The sequence below is a fragment of the Jaculus jaculus genome, chromosome 2 (assembly GCF_020740685.1).
Source record: "Jaculus jaculus isolate mJacJac1 chromosome 2, mJacJac1.mat.Y.cur, whole genome shotgun sequence".
NCBI classification, from domain to species: domain Eukaryota; kingdom Metazoa; phylum Chordata; class Mammalia; order Rodentia; family Dipodidae; genus Jaculus; species Jaculus jaculus.
The window spans coordinates 13027239-13054089 of record NC_059103.1 but is presented as its reverse complement, the minus strand read 5'-3'; the positions used below and the strand labels follow the sequence as shown (position 1 = coordinate 13054089).

Below are 26851 nucleotides of genomic sequence, written 5' to 3'. Positions count from 1 at the left end.
TTTCAAGGTTGGGTCTCACTCTGGCCCAGGCTGACCTGGAATTCACTATGTAGTCACAGGGTAGCCTCGAACTCACGGCGATCCTCCTACCTCTGCCTCCCGAGTGCTGGGATTAAAGGCATGTGCCACCCCTACCAAATAATTTTTTTTTTTAAATGTTGTGAGGGTTGAGGATGTAGCTTAGTGGATAGAATATTTGCCTATCATGCATGAAGCCCTGAATGAGTCCCAGCACTGCATAATCTGGGCATGGTGGCCACACATGTAATCCCAAATCTGGGGAGGTGGAAGCAGGAGGATTGGGAGTTCAAGGTTACCCTCAGCTACATAGCAAGTTCAAGGACAGTCTGAGATACATGAACCCCCATCACAACAACAACAACAACAACAAAAAAAAAAAAAAAAAATTTTATGAAACGATGACCATATTGGAACATGGAATTTGGAGTCACTCCTATTTGGCTCTAGAATAACTCTGTCTTATTCCTTTTGAGGTGAGAGCTGTGTGGAGTTTTATTTTATGTATTTTTTGGTTTTGAGGCAGAGTCTCACTGTAGCCCAGGCTGACCTAACTCATTCTGTAGTCCCAGGCTGGCCTCAAACTCACAGCAATCCTTCTATGTCAGCCTCCTGAGTGCTGGGATTAAAGACATGTGCCACCACACCAGGTTGTGAGCCGTGCTTCTGCATGACTGGAGTTGTGGGTTCAAACCCTAGCACCACCACCGAAGAAGAGGAAGGAGGAGAAGAAGGAAGATGGGAAGGAGGAAGAAGTAGAAGAGGAGGAGGGGAGGAGGAACCAAGCGAATTATTGCAGACACTTGGCCCTTCAGCAACAGCCGATCTAAACTTTGCTGTGAGGGCTGGAGGGTGAATTTCCCTGTCTCCTCCACCCTGGGGCTCTGGGATTCAGGGAGTCTCCAAGAGAATTACCCTTATAGGTGTTTTTATTACAGCAGGTGTGTGTGCAGTGGGGGATGGGACCACCTGCCTCCTGGTTTCATTCCGTACCTGCTGGCCCCTCCCAGCTATTGCCGGAGAGGAGCGGTTTACAGCAAGCCCAGGATACTGCTCCTGCTTCCCCTTCCCACCTGGCCCCACCTGTTTCTGGCTGATCACCCTGTCCTGTTTCTGTGTGAACACCTGTCTTTCCCTGGCTCCCAGCCCCCCCTCCACTTCCTGTTTCTATATATGGTTGGCTGAGCCCAGTATGGAAGGATAGCTTCTTAGTCACTTATTTTTTTTTCAAATTTTTATCAACAACTTCCATGATTGTAAAAAATATCCCATGGTAATACCCTCCCTCTCCCCACTTTCCCCTTTGAAACTCCACTCTCCATCCTATCCCCTCCCCCTCTCAATCTCTCTTATTTTGATGTCATGATCTTTTCCTCCTCTTATGATGGTCTTGTGTAGGTAGTGTCAGGCACTGGGAGGTCATGGATATCCAGGCCATTTTGTATCTGGAGGAGCACGTTGTAAGGCTCTTACCTTCTTTCTGCCACCTCCTCCGCTATAGACCCTGAGCGTTGGAAGGTGTGATAGAGATATTTCAGTGCTGAGCACTCCCGTCACTTCCTTCCAGCACCATGATGCCTTCTGAGTCATCCTAAAGTCACTGCCATCTGAAAAGAGAAGATTCTCTACCAAAAGTGAGAGTAGCATTAATATAAGGGTATGAACATTAAGAGAAGTGCTTACTGGGCACTTTGATAAGCATAGTATATACATTTAGCCAGATAGCAGCAGATGTTACACCCCTAGGGCTCATGACTACCCCTGTTTTCCAATGGAGCGGGCCTCCAGCCCAATTGGAGGGCAGTTAGTTTCCACCATGATAGATATGCCACTATTGCACCCATTGGCTCATTTTTTATTTTTTATTTTTGTTTATTGTTATTTATTTGAGAGCGGCAGGCAGAGAGACAGACAGAATGGGCTCACCAGGGCCTCCAGCCACTGCAAACAAACTCCAGATGCATGAGCCACCTTGTGTATCTGGCTTACATGGGTACTGGGGAGTGGAGCCTTGAACCAGGGTCCTTAGGCTTCACAAGCACGTGCTTAACCGCTAAGCCATCTCTCCAGCCCCTAAAAAAATTTTTATTTTTATTTATTCATTTGACAGAGAAAGAGAGAGAGAGAGGGAGAGAGAGAGAATGGGTGCGCCAGGGCCTCCAGCCACTGCAAACAAACTCCAGACGCGTGTGCCTCCTTGTGCATCTGGCTGACGTGGGTCCTGGGGAATCAAATCTGGGTCCTTTGGCTTTGCAGGCAAATGTCTTAACCACTAAGCCATCCCTCCAGCCCATTAGTCACTTCTTGTTGGACACAGGTGGAAAGTTCTAGAGCTCGGGTCCATGCTTCCCTTCCTCCACTCTAGCTTCTCCTAGTGCCATTTGGCAGCGTTCCAAAATAACTACAGCCAGAAGTGGGGGAGGGCAGGATGGGGGGAAGTCGGACGCTCTGGACTCAGAGCACTTGCTGTATGTCTGCGTGGGGTAAGGACAGCAGGAAAACGGACATCTGAGTGAAGGCCACCTGTCCTCCAGGGTCTCATGTAGCCCAGGCTGAGCCTAGAACTCATATGTAGGTAAGGATGACCTTAAACTTCCAAGCCTCCAGCCTCCACCTCTCCAAGCGCTGGGATTTTAGACCTGCACACCGCACCGGGTTGATGGTCTTGGCTTACTCATTGGCACCAAAGCCCCAGGTGTTGGGGCCGAGTGGTTTGGAGAGCAGATGAGGTCATTATGGACAGGAAAGCGCTGCGGGTCAGTCAGGTGCTATGTTTATTATGTCTAGCCTTCCGGCTTGTGTGAGGTGCCTCACAGCCCTGTATGGAAAGCCCCAAGGGAGTGAGGTGGAGTCAGGAACTGCCCCTGCGTGGGTGGACTGCGTGTGTCCCCTGTGCTGGGGGAGGTGCAGGAAGGCAACTAGAAGATGAGATGATCATGCTCCTGTGGGAGAAACCCCTGCACACCTACTGTGTGAAAGCCCAGGTGCTGCACATGGAAGTTGTGTTTTGGGGTGTTCTGGAGATGTTCTGTGCATCAGGCTGGTTTCAAACTTTTTTTTTTTTTTTCCAGGTGGGGGTCTTGCTCTGACCCAGGCTGACCTGGAATTCACTATGGAGTCTCAGGGTGGCTCCGAACTCACGGTGATCCTCCTACCACTGTCTCCCGAGTGCTGGGATTAAAGGTTTGCGCTACCACGCCTGGCCTTTTTTTTTTTTTTTTAATTGACAACTTCCATGATTGTAAACAATGTCGCATGGTAATGCCCTCCCTCCCCCCACTTTCTCTTTTGCACTTTCCCTTTTGAAATTCCACTCTCCATCCTATCCCCTCCCCCTCTCAATCAGTCTCTCTTTTATTTTTATGTCATCATCTTTTCCTTCTATTATGATGGTCTTGTGTAGGTAGTGTCAGGCCCTGTGAGGTCATGGATATCCAGGCCATTTTGTGTCTGGAAGAGCACATTGTAAGGAGTCCTACCCTTCCTTTGGCTCTTACATTCTTTCCACCACCTCTTCCACAATGGACTCTGAGTCTTGGAAGGTGTGATAGAGATTTTGCAGTGCTGAGCACTCCTCTGTCACTTCTTCTCAGCACCATGGTGCCTTCTGAATCATCCCAAGGTCACTGCCATCTGAAAAGAGAAGCTTCTGTCACCCAAAGTAAGAGTAACATTAATATATGGGTATAAACATTAAGAGAAGTACTGACTGGGCAGTTTGATAAGCATAGTATATACATTTAGCCAGACAGCAGCAGACCCTTAGGGCTCATGACTGCCCCTGTTTTAGGTTTTCAGTATCAGGGATGTATTCCCTCCCATGGAGCAGGCCTCCAGTCAAATTAAAGGGCGGTTGGTTTCCCCCATAACAGACGTGCCACTATTGTATTTGTTGGCTCATTTGGCCTGGCTGGCCAAATATAAAGCTTGTAGTGTCCACTGTTGGGTATCTCCATTGGTGATTTCTCTCTCTCCCATTAGCTGCATGCAATGTGGCTTCTTGCAGCTTTCTATCAACTGGTCTACCTGGAGAAGGTTTTCAGCTCAGCTCCAGCAGGATTTCTCAGTGACCTTGCAACCCAAGTATGTGGAGTCTTCAGCAATAGGGTCTTACCATCTATTCCTGGTGGGAAATCAAGGGCATTGGCCATGGCCTGTAATATTTTGGGGGCATCAGGGCCCTCCCTGAGGCTGTCCTCAAACTTGATCCTCTTGCCTCTGCTTTCAAAGCCTGTTGGCCAGGATTCAATCCCCCAGACATCCACGTAAAGCTGGATGTAAGAAATGGTTCAAGGGCTGGAGAGATGGCTTAGCGGTTAAGCGCTTGCCTGTGAAGCCTAAGGACCCCGGTTCGAGGCTCGGTTCCCCAGGTCCCACGTTAGCCAGATGCACAAGGGGACGCACGCATCTGGAGTTCGTTTGCAGAGGCTGGAAGCCCTGGAGCACCCATTCTCTCTCTCTCCCTCTATCTGTCTTTCTCTCTGTGTCTGTCGCTCTCAAATAAATAAAAAAAAAAAAAGAAAGAAAAGAAATGGTTCAAGGGCTGGAGAGATGGCTTGTCAGTTAAGGTACTTGCCTGCAAAGCCTCAGGACATGGGGTTTGATTTCCCAGTAACCAAATACACAAGGTGGCATGTGCATCTGGAATTCATTTGCAGAGGCTGGAGACCCTAGTGTGCCCATTTCTGTCTGCTTGTCTCTCTTCTATATCTCTGCTTGCAACTATATAAATAAAAATTTAAATATATACATATTTTTAAAGTAGCTCAAGAGTCTGGAGCGTTCAATTTGCAGTGGCAACAGATCCTGCAGTACACACACACACACACACACACAAGTAAATACTTGAAAAAAGAAAAGAGGGCTGGAGAAGATGGCTTAGCAGTTAAGGCATTTGCTTGTAAAGCCAAAGGACCCCAGTTCGATTCTCCAGGACCCAGGTTAGCCAGATGCACAAGGGGTCGCATGGGTCTGGAGTTTGTTTGCAGTGGCTGGAGGCCCTGGCACACTCATTCTCTCTCTTTTTCCTCTCCCTCTTTGTCTGTCAAATAAATAAATAAATACAATATTAAAAAAAAAGCAAGACAGCTGGAGTTGTTGCTCAGCTGGTAGAGTATTCATCTAGCATGCATAAGATCCCTTGGTTTGATCCTCAGCACTACAAAATCTGGGAATTGTGGGGCATACTTGTAATCCCACCATTTGGGTGGCTGAAGCAAGAGGATTATCACATGTTTGACATCAGTCTAGGATACATAGAATCAGTCCCAGGCCAGCCTGTGTATACTGAGACACTGTCTCAGAAAACCAGAAGGTGAGAGATAAGCATGGTGCATGCCTGTAATTAACCCCTGCACTCAGGAAGTAGAGGATGGGACATCAAGAGGTCAAGGTCATCTTCGATAATTTATTGAGTTGGAGGCCAGCCTGGGCTACATGAGACCCTGTATCACTCGTTGCCCTTTCCCCAAAGAGAGAGATAGGAAATAAGAGGCAGAGCGAGAGAGAGGCAGAGGGACCCTTGTGGTCTGGCTATGCTCAGAAGGAACATTGGGGTTCATAGATCCCTTTGTCCGCTGCTATGACCTGTTTCTCCCCCAGCCTCTGGTTTCTAGATGCTTGTGGGACATCAATGGACACCTCTCAGCCTGCCATCTGATATTTAAAAAAATATATTTTTAGGGCTGGAGAAGATGGCTTAGCAGTTAAGGCATTTGCCTGAAAAGCTGAAGGACCCCGGTTTGATTTCCCAGGTCCCACATAAGCCAGATGCACAAGGTGGTGTGTGCTTCTGGAATTCGTCTGCAGTGGCTGGAAGCCCTGGCATGCCCATTCTCTCTGTCTCAACCTCTTTCTCTCTCTCAAATAAATAAATAAAATATATTAACATATTTTTATTTTTATTTATTTGAGAGAGGGAGGGAGGGAGGGAGAGAGATGAGAATGGGTTTGCCAGGGCTTCCAGCCTCTGCAGACAAACTCCAGACATGCACGTGCCCCCTTGTGCATCTGGCTTACGTGGGTCCTGGGGAATCCAACCTGGGTCCTTTGGCTTTGCAGGCTAGTGCCTTAACCGCTAAACCATCTCTCCAGTCCCCATCTGATATTCTTGTTCATTTCTGTCCTCGGTGCCCAGGTCAAGGCTTGAGCACATTTGAGACAGAGATTCTAACCTTTTCACTCAGGTTCTTCCCCCACTAGGCTATTCTCTGGTTAAAGTAGATTCCTTGCTTTGCAAAAAAAAAGACACATTTCTCCCACCTCCTTGCACTTCCCTCCCTGCAATGTCCTCTTTCACCCATTGACATGGTCTTGCACAACTGTCTGAAGTGTGTGTGTGTGTGTGTGTGGTGGTGGTGGTGGTGGCAGCGGAGGTGGTTGCTACGGTTCTGATGTCAAAAATACAGCACCCCCTTCCGTTGTACCACGAAGCACCTTTTCACTGTCAAGCCCCCAGCCCCCGCATCCTGCCTGAAACCAGTTTCAAATTCTCTTTTCGCTGGGCGTGGTGGCGCACGCCTTTAATCCCAGCACTCGGGAGGCAGAAGTAGAAGGATCGCCTTGAGTTCCAGCCCACCCTGAGACTACACAGTGAATTCCGGGTCACCCTGGGCTAGAGCGAGACCCTACCTCGAACAACCACCGCACACCAATTCTCCTTTTGCTAGGTGTGGTGGCGCACACCTTTAATCCCAGCACTCAGGAGGCAGAAGTAGGAGGATCACCGTGAGTTCGAGGCCACCCTGAGAGTGAATTCCAGGTCAGCCTGGGCTAGAGCGAGACCCTACTTTGAAAAAAAGAAAAAGAAAGTTCTCCCTTCCTTTTGGAGTCTCACAAGACTCTGCACCCATCCTGTCTTTATGGGATGGCTCTAGATACGTCCGTGGAGTAAACACTCATTTACAGGGCAGATCATGGCTCCGGGGCTGGCTGTGGTTTATTTTTCCTCCACCCAGTTCTAGCCAAGCAGGCTCAGTCATGGCAGGAAGAGGAGCCGCGAGGTCCCCTTCCTCTGGTGGACGTGTTTTCCCCTCCAAAGCTCTATCACCTGTGGCTGGGGTGGGGAAGTCAGAGAGAGAAATGGAGATAGCAGATGATGACCCAGGAGTCCTTGTCTCCCCCCCCCCCCCCACCGGCGTCACACACACCTCCAGATCCTTATTTCCCCACATTCAGTATGTTTGGCTAATGCCAGGAAAGTCGCTGGTGAGGCAAAGTACACAGATGATGACCATAATGACAATATTAACAATAATGACTGTGATGAAAGTGATAGGGGCAACAGAGCACTAATTAAGGCGGGGTTTCTCTTTGACATTCCCAAAAAGATCACCTTTCAATTCTCCCAGTGAGGGTCTCCATTCCCTCAGCCCACCTTGGAATGAGGCCTTGGGGGGAATCCCTGGTCTCCATTTCTGAACCTGGCTGAACCAAACTGTTGTCCCTCCTGCGTCCCCCCCCCTGTGACCATCCTGGGTGGCCCTAGGGTTGTGACTCAGAGTGTCTGTCTCCAGGCTGACCTCAGCATGAGCCAGGGAGGTAGTGGGGGGGGGGGTGCAGGGGAGAGAGGTAGTTTCCTCTGATACTGGACGGTGACTCAGGGGCCCAGGGCTGGGGACTTAGAATGTCTTTGTTGGCTGGGACTCAGGAATCCAGAGAAACTGGTCACGGGGGATGGCCCCAGGGACAGAAACGCCTCCCTCTGCCTGTACCCCTCCTCCAGAGCCCTATAACTGCCACACCTGTACCCACACATACTTAGAGCGGCTGCTGGCAGGAAAGAGCTGGTCTGGTCACACTCCCTGGCAAGCACATCTGACTCCATAGAGGCACATCTGGTGGCGGCAGCTGGATCTCCGACTGCCTTTGGTCTCCAAGGCTCTCCGAGGAAGGGAAGAACTCTCTTTAGCACTTGGATCTTTCTAAGCGTCTTCCACAGCCGGATCCCTGCTGTCTTTTGCCAACCTTGACCTGCCCCCTCCCCCCGGGCCCTCCCCAACAGAGACTAAGCGATGGCTTCCATGGGACTTCAAGTACTGGGGATCTCTCTGGCCGTGCTGGGCTGGCTGGGGGCCATCCTGAGCTGCGCGCTGCCCATGTGGCGGGTGACGGCGTTCATCGGCAGCAACATCGTCACGGCGCAGACCAGCTGGGAAGGGCTGTGGATGAACTGCGTGGTGCAGAGCACCGGGCAGATGCAGTGCAAGGTGTACGACTCGCTGCTGGCGCTGCCGCAGGACCTGCAGGCCGCCCGGGCCCTCATGGTCATCTGCATCATCGTGGCGGCCCTGGGCATGTTCCTGTCGGTGGTGGGAGGCAAGTGCACCAACTGCATGGAAGATGAGTCCACCAAGGCCAAGACCATGATCGTGGCGGGCGTCGTGTTCCTGGTGGCCGGCCTCTTGGCCATAGTCCCCGTGTCCTGGACGGCACACAACGTCATCCGTGATTTCTACAACCCTCTGGTGGCCTCTGGGCAGAAGAGAGAGATGGGCGCTTCGCTCTACGTCGGCTGGGCCGCCTCGGGGCTGCTGCTGCTGGGGGGAGCCCTGCTGTGCTGTAACTGCCCCCCCAGAACCGAGAAGCCCTATTCGGCCAAGTACTCCGCAGCCCGCTCCGCCCCGGCCAGCAACTATGTGTAAGCTTCACGCCGCTTTGTTCCTGGGTCACTGGTTTTGTTTTGCTTTCTTCTCTTGGACTGAGCTCCCAGCAGACTGTGACTCCCCCTCGTCCACGCCCAGAGCCACTGGCTACTGGGGGGGATGGACATGCAGGACTGAGTCAGGCTACTGGCTGCAAGTCCTTGGGGGACCCTTCTGCCCATCATGGACATCTTCCCAAAATTCCTTCCCCCACCCTCCATAAGGATGGACGGAAAAAAAAGACTCTCTTGCTGTCTACCTCCCAATGGCTCATGGAGGGCAGTAAGGTGTGGTGAGGAGCTGGTTCCTGCTGGCAGGGAGAGCTCAGCGGCGACCTTGGGCTCCAAGTGGGTGGCTTGCCCACGCGGGCCCAACTGTCCCTTTTCTAGCCTCCTAAGTCCCTCTGTCCACATCTGTTACTCTAGCTTTTTCTCTTGCCATTGCACTTCACATCCTTTGCAGTGACTGACGATGGCCATTGGCTGGCTGGGTGGGTGGGTCACTCAGTGTGGTTTGGGCTCTGCCATGAAACCCTTTGACTGTGACAATGGCCAGGGCTTGACCCACCCACCTGCCAATGGAATGGAGCTGAGAGTGGATGGACAGGTTTGAGGGAGGGGTGGAGGTGGAGTAAACTGGTTTGGGGAGTGCTGGGGCAGGGGAGAGGAAGCAATGAAGGCTGTCTCCACCCTATCCGGTCCTGCCTTGGTATTGTGTTATTATGTTATGTTGAATATTATGTTACTAGACTGTCTCCCCCTCCAACTCCAGTCAGCAGAAGGACCCTCAAGCCCTTTAAGACTAGACCCCCTCCTCCCTGGGATCCCCCGGCCTTCTCAAGGACACTGGCCAACTTGAAGAAGGTATGGGGGAGCAATGGGAGTCTTGGGGGCTGCCCCTGCCCAGTCTGTTTTGTAATCTGAGACGATCTAGTCATCACTGTAATTATTATTATTTTCTACAATAAACGGCACCTCTGTACCGGAAGGGTCTGTGTTGTCTCTGAATTTATCTGTGGATGGGGCCCGGGAAGGAAGGTTGGGGGAGGGTCCATGGAAGACCCCAGAAGACGAGTTTCAGGTAAGTCTGGGTTAGAGTGAGACCCTCCTAAAAAAAACTGCCTCCCAAGTACTGGGATTAAAAGTGTGTGCCACCACGCCCTTCTGTTTTTGGTTTTATCAAGGTAGAGTTTCACTATAGCCCAGGTTGACCTGGAATTCACTATGTAGTCTCAGGCTGGCCCACAACTCACAACTATTCACCTGCCTCAGCCTCCTGAGTGCTGGGCAGGACTTTTTTTTTCCAGGCAGGGTCTCCATTCTAGCTCAAGCTGACCTGGAACTCACTCTGTAGCCCAAGCTGGCCTTGAATTCATGATGATCCTTTTACCTCAGCCTGAGGTCCAGGCATGACCCCACACCTGACTTCACTTCCTTTCACTCCCTTCCCTTTTTTTCCTTCCCTTTTTTTCCCTTCCCTTTTTTTCCCTTCCCTTTTTTTCCCTTCCCTTTTTTTCCCTTCCCTTTTTTTCCCTTCCCTTTTTTTCCCTTCCCTTTTTTCCCTTCCCTTTTTTTCCCTTCCCTTTTTTTCCCTTCCCTTCCTTTCCCTTCCCTTCCCTTCCCTTCCCTTCCCTTCCCTTCCCTTCTTTCTTCTCTTCCTCCCTCCCTCCCTCCCTCCCTCCCTTCCTTCATCAGTGTCTCCCCGTGTATAGTTTAGCTGATCTGGATTCATTATGTAGGCCAGGCTGGCTTAGAACCCACAACAATCCTGCCTCAACCTCCTGAGTGCTGGGATTCCAAGTGTGCACCACCACATCTAGGAAGCCCTTTGTTAGGGAAGGAAACTCTGTGTACAGGGTCAGGTATGTCCAGGATGTTGGAGAAGGACTGAGGACATGAGGGGGGGAGACAACAGATGGGAACGTCCTAGCACTAGATGGCGCTGGGCTCCCTGCCTTTGTCCTCTTGAAGCCACATCTCAGGTGTCATCTCTGTGACTTGGTGGTTCCCTCCCTAAGCTTGGAATGTCCTCTCTCTACCCTTCTAAATCCTGCTGGTCTTGAAGGTCCAGTGTGGAGTTCCTTCCTCCATGAAGACTTCACACAGCCTTGGGAGCACCAGGATGGCGACCGTCACCCCAGAGTCCTTTCACCTGCTAAGGCACCAGACAGCCTCCAAGCTGCACCCCGAGTCTGCCATTCCGGTTCCTGTGTGGAGGAGGAAACCAGATCCAGGTGGGAGTGTGTGGCTTGGGCTCAGACTATGTCTCCAGCTGTACTACTTTTTTTTTTTTTTTTTTTTTTTTTGCTTTTTGAGGTAGGGTCTCACTGTAGCCCAGGCTGACCTGGAATTCACTATGGAGTCTCAGGGTGGCCTCAAACTCACGGTGATCCTCCTACCTCTGCCTCCCGAGTGCTGGGATTAAAGGCACGTGCCACCACACCCGGCTGTGAAGGATGATTTTGATGTCACAGGATCTCAGACCACATCCTCAGAGTAGGCTAATCTCTATTTCCTGAACATGCTTTCTGTGAAGAGCTGTTTGTTCACAGACATGGACAGGATGCTAGTGAAATTATCTTCTGCCCTATACCACTCTGTTTCTTTTTTTTTTTTTAATATTTTGTTGTTTATTTATTTATTTGAGAGCAACAGACAGAGAGAGAAAGAGGCAGACAGACAGATAGAGAGAGAATGGGTGCGCCAGGGCCTCCAGCCACTGCAAACGAATTCCAGAAGTGTGTGCCCCCTTGTGCATCTGGTTAATGTGGGTCTGGGGAATTGAGCCTCGAACCAGGGTCCTATGCTTCACAGGCAAGTGCTTAACCACTAAGCCATCTCTCCAGCCCACCACTTTGTTTCTTCATAAATAGCCCTAAACTCTGTGGGCCTTTAACTGAATGTCATTTGAAATTTTCATTTATGTGTGTGTGTGTGTGTGTGTGTGTGTGTGTGCATGCGTGCACACATGCACAGGGGTCTGTCACCACGACAAACTGCCAGACACATGTGCCACTTTTTTTTTTTTGAGGAGATGGAGTCTCACTCTAGCCCAGGGTAACCTGGAATTTACTATGTAGTCTCAGGGTGGTCTTGAACTCATGGAAATCCTCTTACCTCTGCCTCCCGAGCGCTGGGATTAAAAGCGTGCACCACTAAGCCCGGTTTGTGTGCCACTTTTTGCATCCGGTTTTATGTGGGTGCTGGAGTATTGAACCCAGGCCAGAATGCTTTGCAAACATCTTTCTTTCTTTTTTTTTTTTTTTTTTTATTTATTTGAGAGTGATAGACAGGGAGAGAAAGACACAGCGGGAGAGAGAAAGAGAATGGGCGCGCCAGGGCTTCCAGCCACTGCAAACGAACTCCAGATGCATGCACCCCCTTGTGCATCTGGCTAACGTGGGTCCTGGGGAATTGAGCCTTGAACCGGGGTCCTTAGGCTTCATAGGCAAGTGCTTAACTGCTAAGCCATCTCTCCAGCCCATCTTTCTTTCTTTTTTAAAAAATATTTATTTATGAGAGAGAAAGTGACAGTGAGAAAGAGAGAATGGGCATGCCAAGGCCTCTAGCCACTGCATACAAATTCCAGACACATGTGTCCCCTTGTGTATCTGGCTTACATGGGCCCTGGGGAATTGAACCCGTGTCCTTAGGCTTCGCAGGCAAATGCCATTACCGCTAAGCCATTTCCCCAGTCCCAAACATCTTTCCTTTTTTTTCTTTTCAATTTTTTTTTATTAACAACTTTCATGATTATAAAAAATATCCCATGGTAACGTCCTCCCTCCCCCCCACTTTCCTCTTTGAAACTCCATTCTCCATCATATCCCCTCCCCCTCTCAATCAGTCTCTTTTTTATTTTGATGTCATTATCTTTTCCTCCTATTATGATGGTCTTGTGTAGGTAGTGTCGGGCACTGTGAGGTCATGGATATCCAGGCCATTTTGTGTTTAGGGGGAGCATCTTGTAAGGAGTCCTACCCTTCCTTTGGCTCTTACATTCTTTCTGCCACCTCTTCTGCAATAGACCCTGAGCCTTGGAAGGTGTGATAGAGATATTGCAGTACTGAGCACTCTGGTCACTTCTTTCTAGCACCATGATACCTTCTGAGTCATTCCAAAGTTACTGCCATCTGAAAAGAGAAGGTTCTCATCCAAAAAGTGAGAGTAGCATTAATATAAGGGTATGATCATTAAGAGAAGTGCTTACTGGGCAGCCAAACATCTTTCTTTTTAAATTTATTTTATTTTATTCATTTATTTGAGAGACAGGGAGGGAGAAAGAGACAGGGGAGAGAGAGAATGGACATGCTAGGGCTTCTAGCCATTGCAAATGAACTCCAGATGCATGTGCCACCTTGTACATCTGGCTTGCATGGGTTTTGGGGAATTGAACCTGGATTCTTAGGCTATGCAAGCCAGCACCTTAACTGCTAAGCCATCTCTCCAGCCTGTATACATCTTTAAGTGTTGAGCCATCTCCCACTGAACATTGAAAAAAAAATTGTGTGTGTGTATTCGTGTGTTGGCTCACGTGTGTGCACATGTGTGCGGAGGCCATAAGTCAATGTCAGGTACCCTCCTCAGTGGCTTTCCACCTTATTCTTTCAGATAGGATCTCTCACTGAACCTAAAAAAGCTCACTAACTTGTCTAGACTAGCTAGCCAGCAAGCCCTGGGGATCTTTCTGCCCATGCACGTGTCACATGGGTTCCAAACCCATATCCTCATGCTTGCATGAAAACACTTTATCCACTCCCCAGCCCCATTTTTTATTATTATTTTTTCTTTTTGAGGTAGGGTCTCGCTCTAGCCCAGGCTGACCTGGAATTCACTATGGAGTCTCAGGGTAGCCTCGAACTCACAGTGATTCTCCTACCTCTGCCTCCCGAGTGCTGGAATTAAAGGCGTGTGCCACCACACCTGCCTTTTTTCTTTTCTTTTTTCTTTTCTCTTCTCTTCTCTTTTCTTTTTGAGACAGGGTTTTACCCTATTCCAGGTTGACCTGGAGCTCACTCTGTAGCTCAGGTGTGCCTCAAATTCATGGCAATTTTCCTACTATAGCTTTCTAAGTGCCAGAGTTAAAGGCATGTGCCAAACCCCTGGCTTTATTTATTTACTTATTTTTAAGTTGACTCATGGTGTTTGTTTGTTTGTTTGTTTGTTTATTTATTTATTTGACAGAGAAGGACAGAGAGAGAGAGAATGGGCATGCCAGGGCCTCCAGCCACTGCAAAGGAACTCCAGATGTGTGCGTCCCCTTGTGCATCTGGCTGACGTGGGTCCTGGGGACTCAAACCTGGGCCCTTTGGCTTTGCAGGCAAACACCTCAACCACTAAGCCATCTCTCCAGCCCTTTTTTTTGTTTGTTTGTTTGTTTTTTGAGGTAGGGTCTTGTTCTAGTCCAGGCTGACCTGGAATTAACTCTGTAGTCTCAGGGTGACCTTGAACTCACAGCAATCCTCCCACCTCTGCATCCTGAGTGCTGGGATTAAAGGCGTGCGCCACCATGCCCAACCTGGTTTGAGTTTTTGAGACAAGGTCTCAACTAGGTAGCTTAGGATGCCATGGAACTTGAGGTCCTCCTGCCTCCAGCTCCCAAATGCTCAAACGCAGACGTGTACCCTGACCATCGGCTAAATAACCGTCTTTTGAAACACTCATTGCTTTGGGGGCTCTCATAGTGACGCTGGGCCATCCTGGGCCGGGCAGAATGGGCCGTGCTTCTGTAAAAGAGAAGAGCTATCTCCCTTTTCTGGGGTTAAATATCTACAGGTCCGGAGCTGGGGACATGGCTCAGCGGGTTAGAGTGGACAACTTTCTGCTTGAGCATGAGGGCCTGAGACCTCCTGAGTCAAATCTCCCAGCGCCCAACGTGAAAAGCTGGGTCATGTGTTTTTGAACTCAGTCCTGGGAGGTGGTGGTAGAAGGGGCAAACTGGGGAATCACTGGAGTTCACTGGCCAAAAAGAGGAGCTCCAGGTTGAGAGACATCATCTCAAGACAACACATGGGTAAGCAACAGAGGAGGGTGTAACAGGAGTTTTGGGGTGCTTGCCAATATATGAACACACCAATAAATTTCAGGTACCCCGGATCCTTGCCTTATGTATTTAACGAATTAAAATCTGTACACCAAGCTGGGCGTGGTGGCGCACACCATTAATCCCAGCACTTGGGAGGCAGAGGTAGGAGGATCGCTGTGAATTTGAGGCCACCCTGAGACTACACAGTGAATTCCAGGTCAGCCTGGGCTAGAGCAAGACCCTACCTTGAAAAACAAAAACAACACAAAACAAAAAGTCCATATACCAGAGACTTTATTAAATTAACAGAAGGAAGGAGAAAAGAAGAACAAAGAGCTGTTTCCATGTAGGGGGCAGGAGTGGATAGACAGCCCATGTGAGAGTAGGGGTCCCTTCACCCCACCCCATCCCATCTCAGCCCAGCCTGGCTGAGAAGCTGGGCACAGCCAGGAGCTGGAAGCTCAGGAGAGGTGAACAGCCAGTAAAGGGGCTCAGGGGGGGCTGATTCAGGAAGAGGTCAGCACATTTGAGTAGGGGGCGAGAGAGAGCGAGAGCGAGAGAGAGAGAGAGAGAGAGAGAGAGAGAGAGAGAGAGAGAGCGAGAGCGAGAGCAAGAGAGAGAGAGAGCGAGAGAGAGAGAGAGCGAGAGCAAGAGAGAGAGAGAGCGAGAGAGAGAGCAAAAGAGAGCGAGAGAGCGAGGGGGGGGAGAGAGTTGACTGGATGGCCCAATCAGCTGCTGAGCTCCCGGTCTGCTGAAGCAGGCAGGCGGGGTGGCGTCTCTCTGGTTCCCTCTTTTGGGCTCTCTCCTACCTGGCTACCTAATAATAAAGCTGTCTGACTCATTCCTTCTCAGAGGGCACAGGAAATTTCCTCTGGATACACCCTGGCATAGGGTGCACGTGCGGGCGTGAGCACACACACACACACACACACACACACACACATACACATATTAAAAAAACAATGACGACTAAACAATCAAGAATGGAATTCAAAGGGGAAAGTGGGAGGGGGAGGGAGAGTATTACCATGGGATATTTTTTATAATCATGGACAATGTTAATAAAAATTGAGAAAAAAAAAAAGACTAACAAAGCTTGGGTTGCAGAGATGGCTTAGTGGTTAAGGCACTTGCCTGCAAAGCCAAAGGACCCAGGTTTGATTCTCCCAGGAACCACATGAGCCAAATGCACAAGGTGGCACATGTATCTGGAGTTTGTTTGCAATGGCTGAAGGCCCTGGCGTGCTCATTCTCTCTTTCTCTCTCTTCATCTCCCTCTTTCTATCTTTAATTAAATTTTTAAAAGATTAAAAATCAGACTCCAAAAAAAAAAAAAACAAAACTATACAACCAGGAACCTTTCCACCCCTAAAGGAATTTAATAAAGCATTCCTAAGGGACAGAGTTGGGACAGTGACTCTATTATATAAATGGAGCAAGGAAGGCTATCTGGAGCATATGTCACAGGTCAGCCAGGGGCTAGGGACTGGGCCTTGCTCCTGGGCAAGCCTGGGCAGCCTCCTGCTTCCGGTACAAGTAGATGATGCCTGAGATGAAACCGTCCTTGGCACTGGTACCTGCGACCGCCTCTGACTCCGAGGTTGCAAGTTCCCAGCAGTCAACAGGTTGGGCCTCCAGGCGTCCCCATGCCCCAGCCTGTTCCAGCGTGTCTAAGGTGGTCTCCAGGGCCTCCTTGTACCGAAGGTTGGACGGGTTGGTCCTGGTGGTCAAACACACAAGGCCACCTGGAGTGGAGTGAGAGGGAGGGACGGTTGACTGAATGAATACAGGGGGTTCCTGCTCAGGTCCTTAAGTGCCCAGCCAGCACCCTACCTCCATGGCTTTGTTTTTCTGATCCCCTCCCCCAGAAATACCTTTCACGTTCCTCAACCTGATGGCCTCACTATGTGTCCCTCTGGAGTTTCTTTTATTTTTTTTGGGGGGGGGTAGGGGCACTGGAAACAGACAGGGCCTAACACATGGACACTATCCAGCCCTCTCTGGGGGATTCTAGGCAGTCACTATATCCCTAGCCCCCTCCTTTTTATGTTTTTTTCTTTTTTTTAATTTTTTTAAATTTTTTTTAAATTCATTTATTTGAGAGCGACAGACACAGAGAGAAAGACAGATAGAGGGAGAGAGAGAATGGGCGCGCCAGGGCTTCCAGCCTCTGCAAACGAACTCCAGACGCGTGCGCCCCCTTGTGCATCTGGCTAACGTGGGACCTGGGGAACCGAGCCTCGAACCGGGGTCCTTAGGCTTCACAGGCAAGCGCTTAATCGCTAAGCCATCTCTCCAGCCCAAAAAATATTTCCTCTTTCTCCTGCTCCCAAGCCCTGATGTTGACCCCAGTGGGGCCGTGGCTGAGCGGGTAGGGGCAGGTCTCGGTGGTTCCGGAAGGGCTCACAAAAACCGGGCCATCGCTGGGGCCATCGGTTCAGGCAGGGTATGGACCCTGAAGCAATGGAACCGCCCACTGCAAGAGCCAGCAAGGACGCTGTCTGTGTGCCCATGTACGACAGACGCCCTACTCCCAGCCTGTGCCCGTGCCTTCAGGAGTACCCTGGTCCTACTCTCTGCCCTTCCTCCCGAAGCCAGCCCCGCACGTTGGATTTTTTTTGTGTCTTTCCAAGGACACAGAGGGGACAGAGTGTGTATACTACAGCGGCCTGCACTGAGGACAGTGTCTCATCCCTCCAGAGGGCTTGCTGTCTCTGCCAGGCTTAAAAAAATTTTTTTTTCCAGTTTATTTGAGGCAGGGTCTCACTCTAGCCCAGGCTGACCTGGGACTCACTCTGTAGTCCCTGGCTAGCTTCGAACTCACAGCGATCCTCTTACCTCTGCCTCTAAGTGCTGGGATTAAAGATGTGTGCCATCACACCTCACATCATTTATTTTTTATTATTATTTTGTTGAGCCAGGGTCTTACTATATAGCCCAGGCTGGTCTGGAATTTTCATTTATGCAGCTCAAATTGGATTTAAAATTTCATTCCTCCTGCCTTAGCCTCCTGAGTGCTGGGATTACATGTCTGAGTCACTACGCTCAACATCTTCCTGTGAAACAGAACTACCAACCCTCCTTTACCTGTTGGTAAACCTAGGCTTAGAAAAATGGAGGGCGTTGGGCGTGCTGGTGTATGTCTTTAATCCCAGCACTCAGGTGGCAGAGGTAGGAGGATCGCCAGGAGTTCAAGGCCCTCTGAGACTACATAATGAATTCCAGGTCAGCCTGGGCTAGAGTGAGACCCTACCTCAAAAAAAAAAAAAAAAGTTAAGGGTCTTACCCAACCAAGGTCCATATGCTTTCATTGAACCCATACAGACCCAGTCCTGCCCTTCAGGGGACTGTGTGAGCAGAGAGTTCAAAGCCCCACTCCCACCAAGGCCAAGCCAGGCCGGGTAACACCAAGTTTCTACTCCAGCTACTCAGGATGCTGAGGTCACAGTGATTACAAGTTCAAGGCCTCCCTATGCTACAGCATGAGCTCAATGCCAGTGTGGCCAATTTAGGGAGATCTTGACTCAAAATAGAAAGTGAAAGGAGACCTGAGGAGGTAGCTCAGTGGTAGAGCTCCTGCCTAGAATCCCCCAGTGAGGGGCTGGGAGTGTGGGTCAGTGGTAGAGCTCCTGCCTAGAATCCCCAGTGAGGGGCTGGGGGCGTGGCTCAGTGGTAGAGCTCCTGCCTAGAATCCCCCAGTGAGGGGCTGGGAGTGTGGCTCAGTGGTAGAGCTCCTGCCTAGAATCCCCAGTGAGGGGCTGGGGGCATGGCTCAGTGGTAGAGCTCCTGCCTAGAATCCCCCAGTGAGGGGCTGGGGGCGTGGCTCAGTGGTAGAGCTCCTGCCTAGAATCCCCCAGTGAGGGGCTGGGGGCGTGGCTCAGCAGTGAAGCACTTGCCTAAAATCTCCCAGCGAGTGACTGGGAGCTGTCCACTTAAGCCAGGTGCACACAGTGGCACATGCATGTGGACTTTCTCGTGGCTGAGGGTCCTGGTATGCCCATACTATCTCTCTCTTTTTCTCTCTACTTGCAAATAAAAAACTTTTTTTTTTTTTGAGGTAAATCTCAACGTAGGCCAGGCTGACCTGGATTTCACTCGGTAGTCTCAGGGTGACCTCAAACTAGTGGTGATCCTCCTACCTCGGCCTCACAAGTGCTGGGATTAAAGACATGGGCCACCACACCTGGCCCTAAAATATCGTTTTAAAAAAGAGAGAGAACAAAGGCCAAAGAAGGGTGGAGTTGCTCCCAGGTGCCCACGGATAACAGACAAGCAGGTCACCTGTCTGCTGCTCTTATCATGAACCCTGGAGGCAGCTGAGGTGGAGCCCTGGGCTGGCAGATGGTGACTGTGATACCAGGCTGGGCTGGGTAACCTTGGGCAATATCTTACCCTTCTTTGGCCTGAGGGACCCTGTGGAGAGAGGAAAAGGGTGTCTAGAAGTGGGGTTTGGTAGGGATTTTTTTTTTATTTTCCAGGTAAGGTCTCACTCTGGCCCAGGCTGACCTGGAATTCACTATGTAGCCTCAGGGTGGCCTCGAACTCACAGTGATCCTCCTACCTCTGCCTCCGTAGTGCTAGGATTAAAGGCATGTGCCACCATGCCCGATTTGGTGGGAATTTGATTCTCACCAGGTTTGGTGACTCTTAAGAGCTCAGGAACAGCGCTGCAGGGCACCTGCCCGTCACTGAGGGCGCCCACCACGATCACGGCATCGAAGGTTCCTGTGTGGGGGGTGGGTGGAGAGATCATCAATATACTGTCACAGGATGGGTCTGGGGAGGGAGAAGGTCTGTGACCTGCCTCTGCAGGACCCAATCCTGTTGAAGAGGGGGGTGGTGTTAGCAGTCCTGGGATGACTTTAGATCTTGGCTTGGAGGGCACAGTGAGAGGGGGCTTGTTTCGGGGGGGGGGGGTGTTGGTTGGTTATGGAGGCTGGGCAAGAGGAGGATGTCTTTTAGGAAGGTGGGGGAGGGTAGCCCTGGAGTGTGCAGTGGTAGAGGAAGAACCTTCAGGGCTGGGCAGTGGCTCCTGGCCCAGGGTGCAGAGGCTGAGGTGGTGGTAGAGGCCACGTGCCCGGGCCTGTCTCAGCATCTCCGGGCTCCCGTCTATGCCATGCAGCTGGGTGAAACCCCGGGCCTGCAGCTGGGGAAGAGGGAGAAGTCTGTCACCGCTCATTGTCTCATTGGCTTGCCACTACCCAGCTGGGTCCCCGAGTGTTTGGAGAGCCATGGGTCCAGCGGTGGGTATGTTGGGATCAATGCGTCAAGAGACGGAAGCCAGCCAAGTTCTTCATCCAGGAGTGGCAGAAAATGTGAGCAGTGGGGAGCCAGACGTGAAGGCCTAGGCCTGTCACCTGAACTACTCCAGAGGCTGAGGCAGGAGAGTACAAGTTCAAGGTCAGTTTGGGCCGAAGTAAATTCAAGATCAGTTTGAGCACCTCAATGTGACCTTGTCTCATAAAAGATAATAAATTGCTGGGGGTGTGGCCTAGTGCTAGAGCTCCTGCCTAGAATCCCCCAGTGAGGGGCTGGGGGCGTGGCTCAGCGGTAGAGCTCCTGCCTAGAATCCCCCAGTGAGGGGCTGGGGGCGTGGCTCAGCGGTAGAGCTCCTGCCTAGAATCCCCAGTGAGGGGCTGGGGGCGTGGCTCAGCGGTAGAGCTCCTGTCTAGAATCCCCAGTGAGGGGCTGGGGGCGTGGCTCAGTGGTAGAGCTCCTGTCTAGAATCCCCAGTGAGGGGCTGGGGGCGTGGCTCAGCGGTAGAGCTCCTGCCTAGAATCCCCCAGTGAGGGGCTGGGGTCGTGGCTCAGTGGTAGAGCTCCTGCCTAGAATCCCCCAGTGAGGAGCTGGGGCGTGGCTCAGTGGTAGAGCTCCTGCCTAGAATCCCCCAGTGAGGGGCTGGGGGCGTGGTTCAGCAGTAGAGCTCTTGCCTAGCATACTGGAGGACCAGGGTTCCATCCTTAGCACCCCCAAAACAATCAAACAAACAACAAATGGAAAAGAAAGAAAATCGTGCCGGGGTGCTGAAGAGTAGGCAGAGGGATCTGAGTGAGGTCTCACCTCAGCAGCCACCAGGCCAGTGCCACAGGCCACATCCAGAATCAAGGCATCTTGGCGAGATCCTGGAAAAGCTTGGCAGAGACAGTCCACTGCGAGGCTGGGGGCTCGGTACTCCAGGGCAGCCACATCCTAGGGACAAAGTGCTGAGCCTAACAGGGCCAGATGTCTCAGCCTTTGGAGGACCTACTTTGTTGAATGGTATAAAAGCAGGCCAAACTATTCTGGGTGTGTGTTTGGGGTTTGGGTCCTGTTGGGACTCCCGTGAGAGGGGACCCAGGCTGGATGGGCCAGAACTGGAGAATGAGACCCTACTCTATGGGGCTCAACCTCCGCACGTGTACTGGTCAAGGCAGCTGTCTGCTGCTCACTCCACGGAGACTCCTCAATGCCTCCTCCTCCAGGGAGCCCTCCTGTTTAGGTTGAGTGGCAGGGTAGGGAGGTCTTGCACATCGATAGAGAGTTGGAGGGGATGGCCAGAGAACAAGCTGCTTTAACGGGCAGAAGAGGGGCAGGTCCCTCAGAGGGCAGGACTAGAAGGTTCTCTCACTCAGGTCTGATTTCGGCTTCCAGCTTCCGTATATTATTTTCTTGGGTTTTTCGATGTAGGGTCTCATTTTAGCCCAGGCTGACCTGGAGTTCCCTGTGCAATCTCGGGCTGGCCTCGAACTCACGGCGGTTCTTCCTACCTCTGCCTCCTGAGTGCTGAGAGTAAGGGCGCGCGCCGCCGCCACCACGCCCAGCTTGGTCTGTATTCTCGCTTTGCACATAGAGACAAGAGTCTGGGCCGGGGAAGAAAGAGCCAGGGACACGTGGAATTACCTGGTCGTAGAATGGAGCCCAGTCGTTATAGAAGCGAAGCTTGCGGGCCAAATCGGTGATTTGGTGCGAGGCCCCAACCCGAGCCAGCACTTGGGACAGACTGCCAGCCTCCTCCTCAGCCATCACCCTGTGGGGACAGGGCCGCCCTGCAGAGGGTGCTGCCAGCTCACCAGCCCCCCCACCCCACCCCACCCCACCCCCGTCACAGGCTGGGACCCTGAGAAGAAACCGGAACGGGGACAGCAGGATCGCGACTTCCACCCTGCGGGCACCGAGAGGCAGGACACCGTCCCAAGTGCAGGGGTCTTTAAGGAGTTCAGAACTCACAACCTGGACGTCGCTTCCGAGGGGCAGACGGACCACCGACCTGGAGGAGGAGGAACGCGAGCGCCTGGTCCCACCTCCAGCCCCAGGTGATTGGCTTTCCCCTGAAAGAGAACACCCAATCAAAGGATGGCACTCGGCTCCCCGCCCCCATCGCCACCCAATGAGCGCAGGGTTCTGGCCCCGCCTCCCATCTGGGGTGGGGAGAGAGAGAGAGAGAGAGAGAGAGAGAGAGAGAGAGAGAGAGTGTGTGTGTGTGTGTTTCTGGCAATCAGAAGTTACCAAAATTTATATATATATATATACACAGAGTGAAATTCAGGTCAGCCTGGGCTAGAGAGAAACCCTATCTCAAAAAAAAAAAAAAGTTAAGGGTCTTACCCAACCAAGGTCCATGTGCTTTCTTTTTTTTTAAATTTATATATATATATATTTATTATTATTATATATTATAATATACATATATATATATATATATTTATTTATTTATTTATTTATTTGAGAGCGACAGACACAGAGAGAAAGACAGATGGAGAGAGAGAATGGGCTCGCCAGGGCTTCCAGCCACTGCAAACGAACTCCAGACGCGTGCGCCCCCTTGTGCAACTGGCTGACGTGGGACCTGGGGAACCGAGCCTCGAACCGGGGTCCTTAGGCTTCACAGGCAAGCGCTTAACCGCTAAGCCATCTCTTCAGCCCCCATGTGCTTTCTTTGTACCCATACAGACCCAATCCTGCCCTTCAAGGGTACTGTGTGAGCAGAGTTCAAAGCCCCACTCCCACCAAGGCCAAGCCAGGCCAGGTAACACCAAGTGAGGGGCAGAAGATGTGGCTCAGTGGTAGAGCTCCTGCCTAGAATCCCCCAGTGAGGGGCTGGGGTGTGGCTCAGTGGTAGAGCTCCTGCCTAGAATCCCCCAGTGAGGGGCTGGGGCGTGGCTCAGTGGTAGAGCTCCTGTCTAGAATCCCCCAGCCACTGCAAACTCAAAGGCATGTACCACCTTGTGTGCATATGTGACCTGCATGCTTGCATTACCTTATGTGTCTGGTTTACATTGGATTTGGACAGTTGAACATGGGTCTTTAGGCTTTGCAGGCAAGCACCTTAACCACTAAGACATCTCTCCAGCCCTTTTTGTTTATTTATTTATTTATTTATTTAAGAGAGAAAGAGGCAAAGCCGGGCATGGTAGTGCACACCTCAGTGGTAGAGCTCCTGCCTAGAATCCCCCAGTGAGGGGCTGGTGTGTGGCTCAGTTGTAGAGCTCCTGTCTAGAATCCCCCAGTGATGGTCTGGGGGTGTGGCTCGTGGAAGAGCCCCTGCCTAGGGCCATTAGCCACTGCAAATTCCAGACACATGCACCACCTGTGCATCTGGCCGACTTGGGTACTGGAGAATTGAACCTGGGTCCTTAGGCCAAGCACCTTCACTGATATGCCATCTCTCCAGCCCTTGTGACTTAATTTTTATAATTTTTTAAATGTGTGTTTGTGTGTGTGTGTGTGTGTGTGTGTGTGAATGCAAGTGGAGGGCCAAGAACAACCTTGCAAGTCATTTCTTAGCAATGCTGTCCACCTTTCTTTGAGCCAGGGTCCCTCCTTTGTCTGGAGCTTACTACAAAGGGTAGCGAGCCCCAAGAATCTAAGTGTCTCTGCTTCCCCAGACCTGAGATTATGGATGTGGCCTACCACATCTGTCTGACATTTTGTTTAAAGTATTTTATTATTATTTATTTATTTGACAGAGAAAGAGGGAGAGAAAGAGAGAGAATAGGCACATCAGGGCTTCCAGCCACTACAAATGAACTTCAGACATGTGCATCCCCTTGTGCATCTGGCTAATGTGGGTCCTGGGGGAATCGAACCTGTGTCCTTCGGCTTTGCAGGCAAACACCTTAACTGCTAAGTCATCCCTCCAGCCCATCTGACATTGTTACATATATACTAGAGATCAAACTCGGGACCTAATGCTTGTGAGACTAACACTTTAGTGTCTGAGCTACTTTTTAAAAACTTTTTATTTATTTGAGAGAGAGAGAGAGGGAGGAAGAGGCAGATTTATAGAAAGAATGGGTGCCCCAGGGCCTCCAGCCACTGCAAATAAACTCCAGATGTGTGCGCTCCATTGTGCTTCTGGCTTATATGGATACTGGGGAATGGAACTTAGGTCCTTAGACTTTGCAAGCAAGTACCTTAACTGCTAAGCCATCTCTCCAGTTTTTTGTTTTTTTTTTTTTTCCTTCGAGGTAGGGTCTCATTCTGGTCCAGGCTGACCTGGAATTAACTCTGTAGTCTCAGGGTGGCCTTGAACTCACGGCAATTCTCCTACCTCTGCCTTCCGAGTGCTGGGATTTAAGGCATGCGCCACCACGCCCGGCTTTTTTTTTTTTTTTTTTTAAATGAGACAGATAGTGTGTGACAGAGACAGAGAGAGAGAGAACAAGAGAGAAACGGAGAGAAAAAATAGAATTGGCATGCCAGGGCCTCCAGCCACTGCAAACTCAAAGGCATGTACCACCTTGTGTGCATATGTGACCTGCATGCTTGCATTACCTTATGTGTCTGGTTTACATTGGATTTGGACAGTTGAACATGGGTCTTTAGGCTTTGCAGGCAAGCACCTTAACCACTAAGACATCTCTCCAGCCCTTTTTGTTTATTTATTTATTTATTTATTTAAGAGAGAAAGAGGCAAAGCCGGGCATGGTAGTGCACACCTTTAATCCCAGCCCTCGGGAGGCAGAGGTAGGATTGTCGTGAGTTTGAAGCCACTCTGAGACTACATAGTGAATTCCAGGTCGGCCTGGGCCAGAGTGAGACCTTACTTCAAAAAAAAAAAAAAGAGAGAGAGGGGGGCAGAAGAGGCAGATAGAGAGGGAGTCTTTTTAAATTTTAAAAATCTCTTTGACAATTTCCTACAGACATTCATACATACAGACAATACTTCATGGTCATATTCCCCTTCCACCACCCTCCATTTTCCCCTTCCTGAACCACCTTCTAATGAATCCCTTCTTTCCACCTAGTCTCTCTTCTGTTTTGATGTCATCATTTTTCCCTCTCCTATTAAGTGGGTCTTGTGTAGGTAGCATCAGCCACTGTCATGAATACCACAGCCATTTGTGGAGTGGAAGTTTCTTGAAGGAACATTTCCCACCCAGTCTACTGAGGATGGAACCCAGGGACTTGTGCATGCTAGACTACCCCTGAGCCAGCCCCCATCCCCTCACTGGGGACTCTAGGCAGGAGCTGTACCCCGAGCCACACCCTGATTCTAGGCAGGAACTCTACCACTGAGCCACGCCCCTAGCCCCTCACTAGGGGATTCTAGGCAGGAGCTCTACCACTGATGCATGACTCTAGCCACTGATGCACGACTCTAGCTCTTTATTGGGGGATTGTAGGTTGGGATTGCTGAGCCATGCCTCCAAACACTTCATTAGAACTTCTAGGCAGAGGCTATCATAGTGAGCTAAGCCTCCAATCCTTGGTTCACTCCCCCGTTTCAGTTTTCTGTGTGTTTCATGGGCAGCTTTGTTCAATTGGTTTCCTATGTGAATTATCTTAGTTGCTGGCTCAGGGTCTGAGCTAGTTCCGAGGCTGTGCTTGTCCTGTAAATTCATTAGTACACGGTGTACCCTTGACTCTTTTGATTTTGCAAAGGAGGTGGAGATAGCATCTCATCGTGGCTTTGATTCACATTCCTCTCCAATTACTAATAAGATTTGACCTTCTTTTCATAAGCTTATTGACTCTTTGAATTTCTTTTTCTTGTGAACTGTCTTTGCTCTTGTGTTCCATCAGGTCCTTTGCTTTTATTTTATTTAAATTAATTAATTAATTAAGGTTTTTCAAGGTAGGGTCTCACTCTAGCCCAGGTTGACCTGGAATTCACTATGGAGTCTCAGAGTGGGCTCGAACTCATGCTGATCTTTCTACCTCTGCCTCCTGAGTGCTGGGATTAAAGGCGTGCGCCACCACACCCAGCTAGGTCCTTTGCTTTTTAAAGAAATGTTCTTTATAATTATTTTGTTTATTTAGTTGAGAGAGAGAGTGAGGAAAAAAAAAGGGCAAACCAGGGTCTTCAGCCATTGCAGATGAATTCCAGATACATGCGCCACCTGTATTTGGCTTATGTGGGTCTTGGGGAATTGAACCTGGATCCTTTGACTTTGTAGGCAAGCACCTTAACCACTAAGCAGTCTCTCCAGCCATGATTTGTTGTTGTTTTTTTGAGGTAGGATCTCACTCTGGTCCAGGCTGACCTGGAACGCACTCTGTAGCTCCAGGGTGGCCTTGAACTCACAGTGATCCTCCCACCTCTGCCTCCTGAGTGCTGGGATTAAAGGCATGCACCACCACGCCCGGCTAAAAAAATTTTTTTAAATCAAAGGAAACTGGGAATGGTGACTCATATATGTATATGTATATACACAGACACACACACACACACACACACACACATATTTGCAAGGAGAGAGAGAGAAAGTAAGTATGGTATACCAGGACGTTCTGCCTCTTCAAAGGCACTGCATTGTACATCTGGCTGTAAGTGGGTGCTGGGCAAGTGAACCCCGGGCTGGCAGGCTTTGTAAACAAGTGTTTGTTTGTTTTTTTAATTTTTATTTATTCGAGAGCGACAGACACAGAGAGAAAGACAGATAGAGGGAGAGAGAGAGAATGGGCGCGCCAGGGCTTCCAGCCTCTGCAAAGGAACTCCAGACGCGTGCGCCCCCTTGTGCATCTGGCTAACGTGGGACCTGGGGAACCGAGCCTCGAACCGGGGTCCTTACGCTTCACAGGCAAGCGCTTAACCGCTAAGCCATCTCTCCAGCCCTGTAAACAAGTGTTTTTAACCAATGAGCCATCTGTGGGGTCTTTTTGCTTTTTAAAAGTATTTTACTTATGTGAGAGAGAGTGGGAGAGGGAGGAGAAAGAGGGAGGAAGAGAGAGAGAGAATGGGCACT

At 50.4% G+C, this 26851-nt stretch overlaps 2 protein-coding genes across 4 annotated transcripts; one reads left to right on the top strand and one right to left on the bottom strand.

Moving 5' to 3' along the window:
- The first annotated feature begins 7756 nt into the window (after positions 1-7756).
- Cldn4 (claudin 4) lies at positions 7757-9647 on the top strand. The gene has a single exon (XM_045143950.1). The coding sequence runs from the start codon at positions 8031-8033 to the stop codon at positions 8658-8660; it is 630 nt and encodes a 209-aa protein (XP_044999885.1). The 5' UTR covers positions 7757-8030; the 3' UTR covers positions 8661-9647.
- A 5314-nt stretch (positions 9648-14961) lies between these two features.
- Positions 14962-21959, bottom strand: Mettl27 (methyltransferase like 27). Of its 3 annotated transcripts, XM_045143872.1 has the most exons (7): positions 21891-21959; positions 21564-21690; positions 20745-20873; positions 19695-19830; positions 19317-19409; positions 16262-16429; positions 14962-15501 (listed from the first exon to the last, which is right to left on the bottom strand). In XM_045143872.1, the coding sequence occupies exons 2-7, from the start codon at positions 21684-21686 to the stop codon at positions 15413-15415; spliced, it is 738 nt and encodes a 245-aa protein (XP_044999807.1). In that variant the 5' UTR covers positions 21687-21690; positions 21891-21959; the 3' UTR covers positions 14962-15412. The 3 variants fall into 3 exon arrangements, with proteins under 3 accessions (XP_044999807.1, XP_044999805.1, XP_044999806.1); XM_045143870.1 differs by lacking the exon at positions 14962-15501 and having other exon boundaries at positions 16040-16429; XM_045143871.1 differs by lacking the exon at positions 14962-15501 and having other exon boundaries at positions 16040-16429; positions 21931-21949.
- Positions 21960-26851: the final 4892 nt, after the last annotated feature.

What these genes read in the sequence shown, in the direction of transcription:
- Cldn4 (XM_045143950.1), top strand. Translation starts at nt 8,031, where the DNA reads ATGGCTTCCATGGGACTTCAAGTACTGGGGATCTCTCTGGCCGTGCTG.
- Mettl27 (XM_045143870.1), bottom strand. Translation starts at nt 21,686, where the DNA reads ATGGCTGAGGAGGAGGCTGGCAGTCTGTCCCAAGTGCTGGCTCGGGTT. An exon ending in CTGGCCTGGTGGCTGCTGAG is followed by an intron (nt 19,831 to 20,744) that starts GTGAGACCTCAC and finishes CCTCTTCCCCAG; the next exon opens with CTGCAGGCCCGGGGTTTCAC. An exon ending in CTTAAGAGTCACCAAACCTG is followed by an intron (nt 16,430 to 19,316) that starts GTGAGAATCAAA and finishes ACTCCACTCCAG; the next exon opens with GTGGCCTTGTGTGTTTGACC.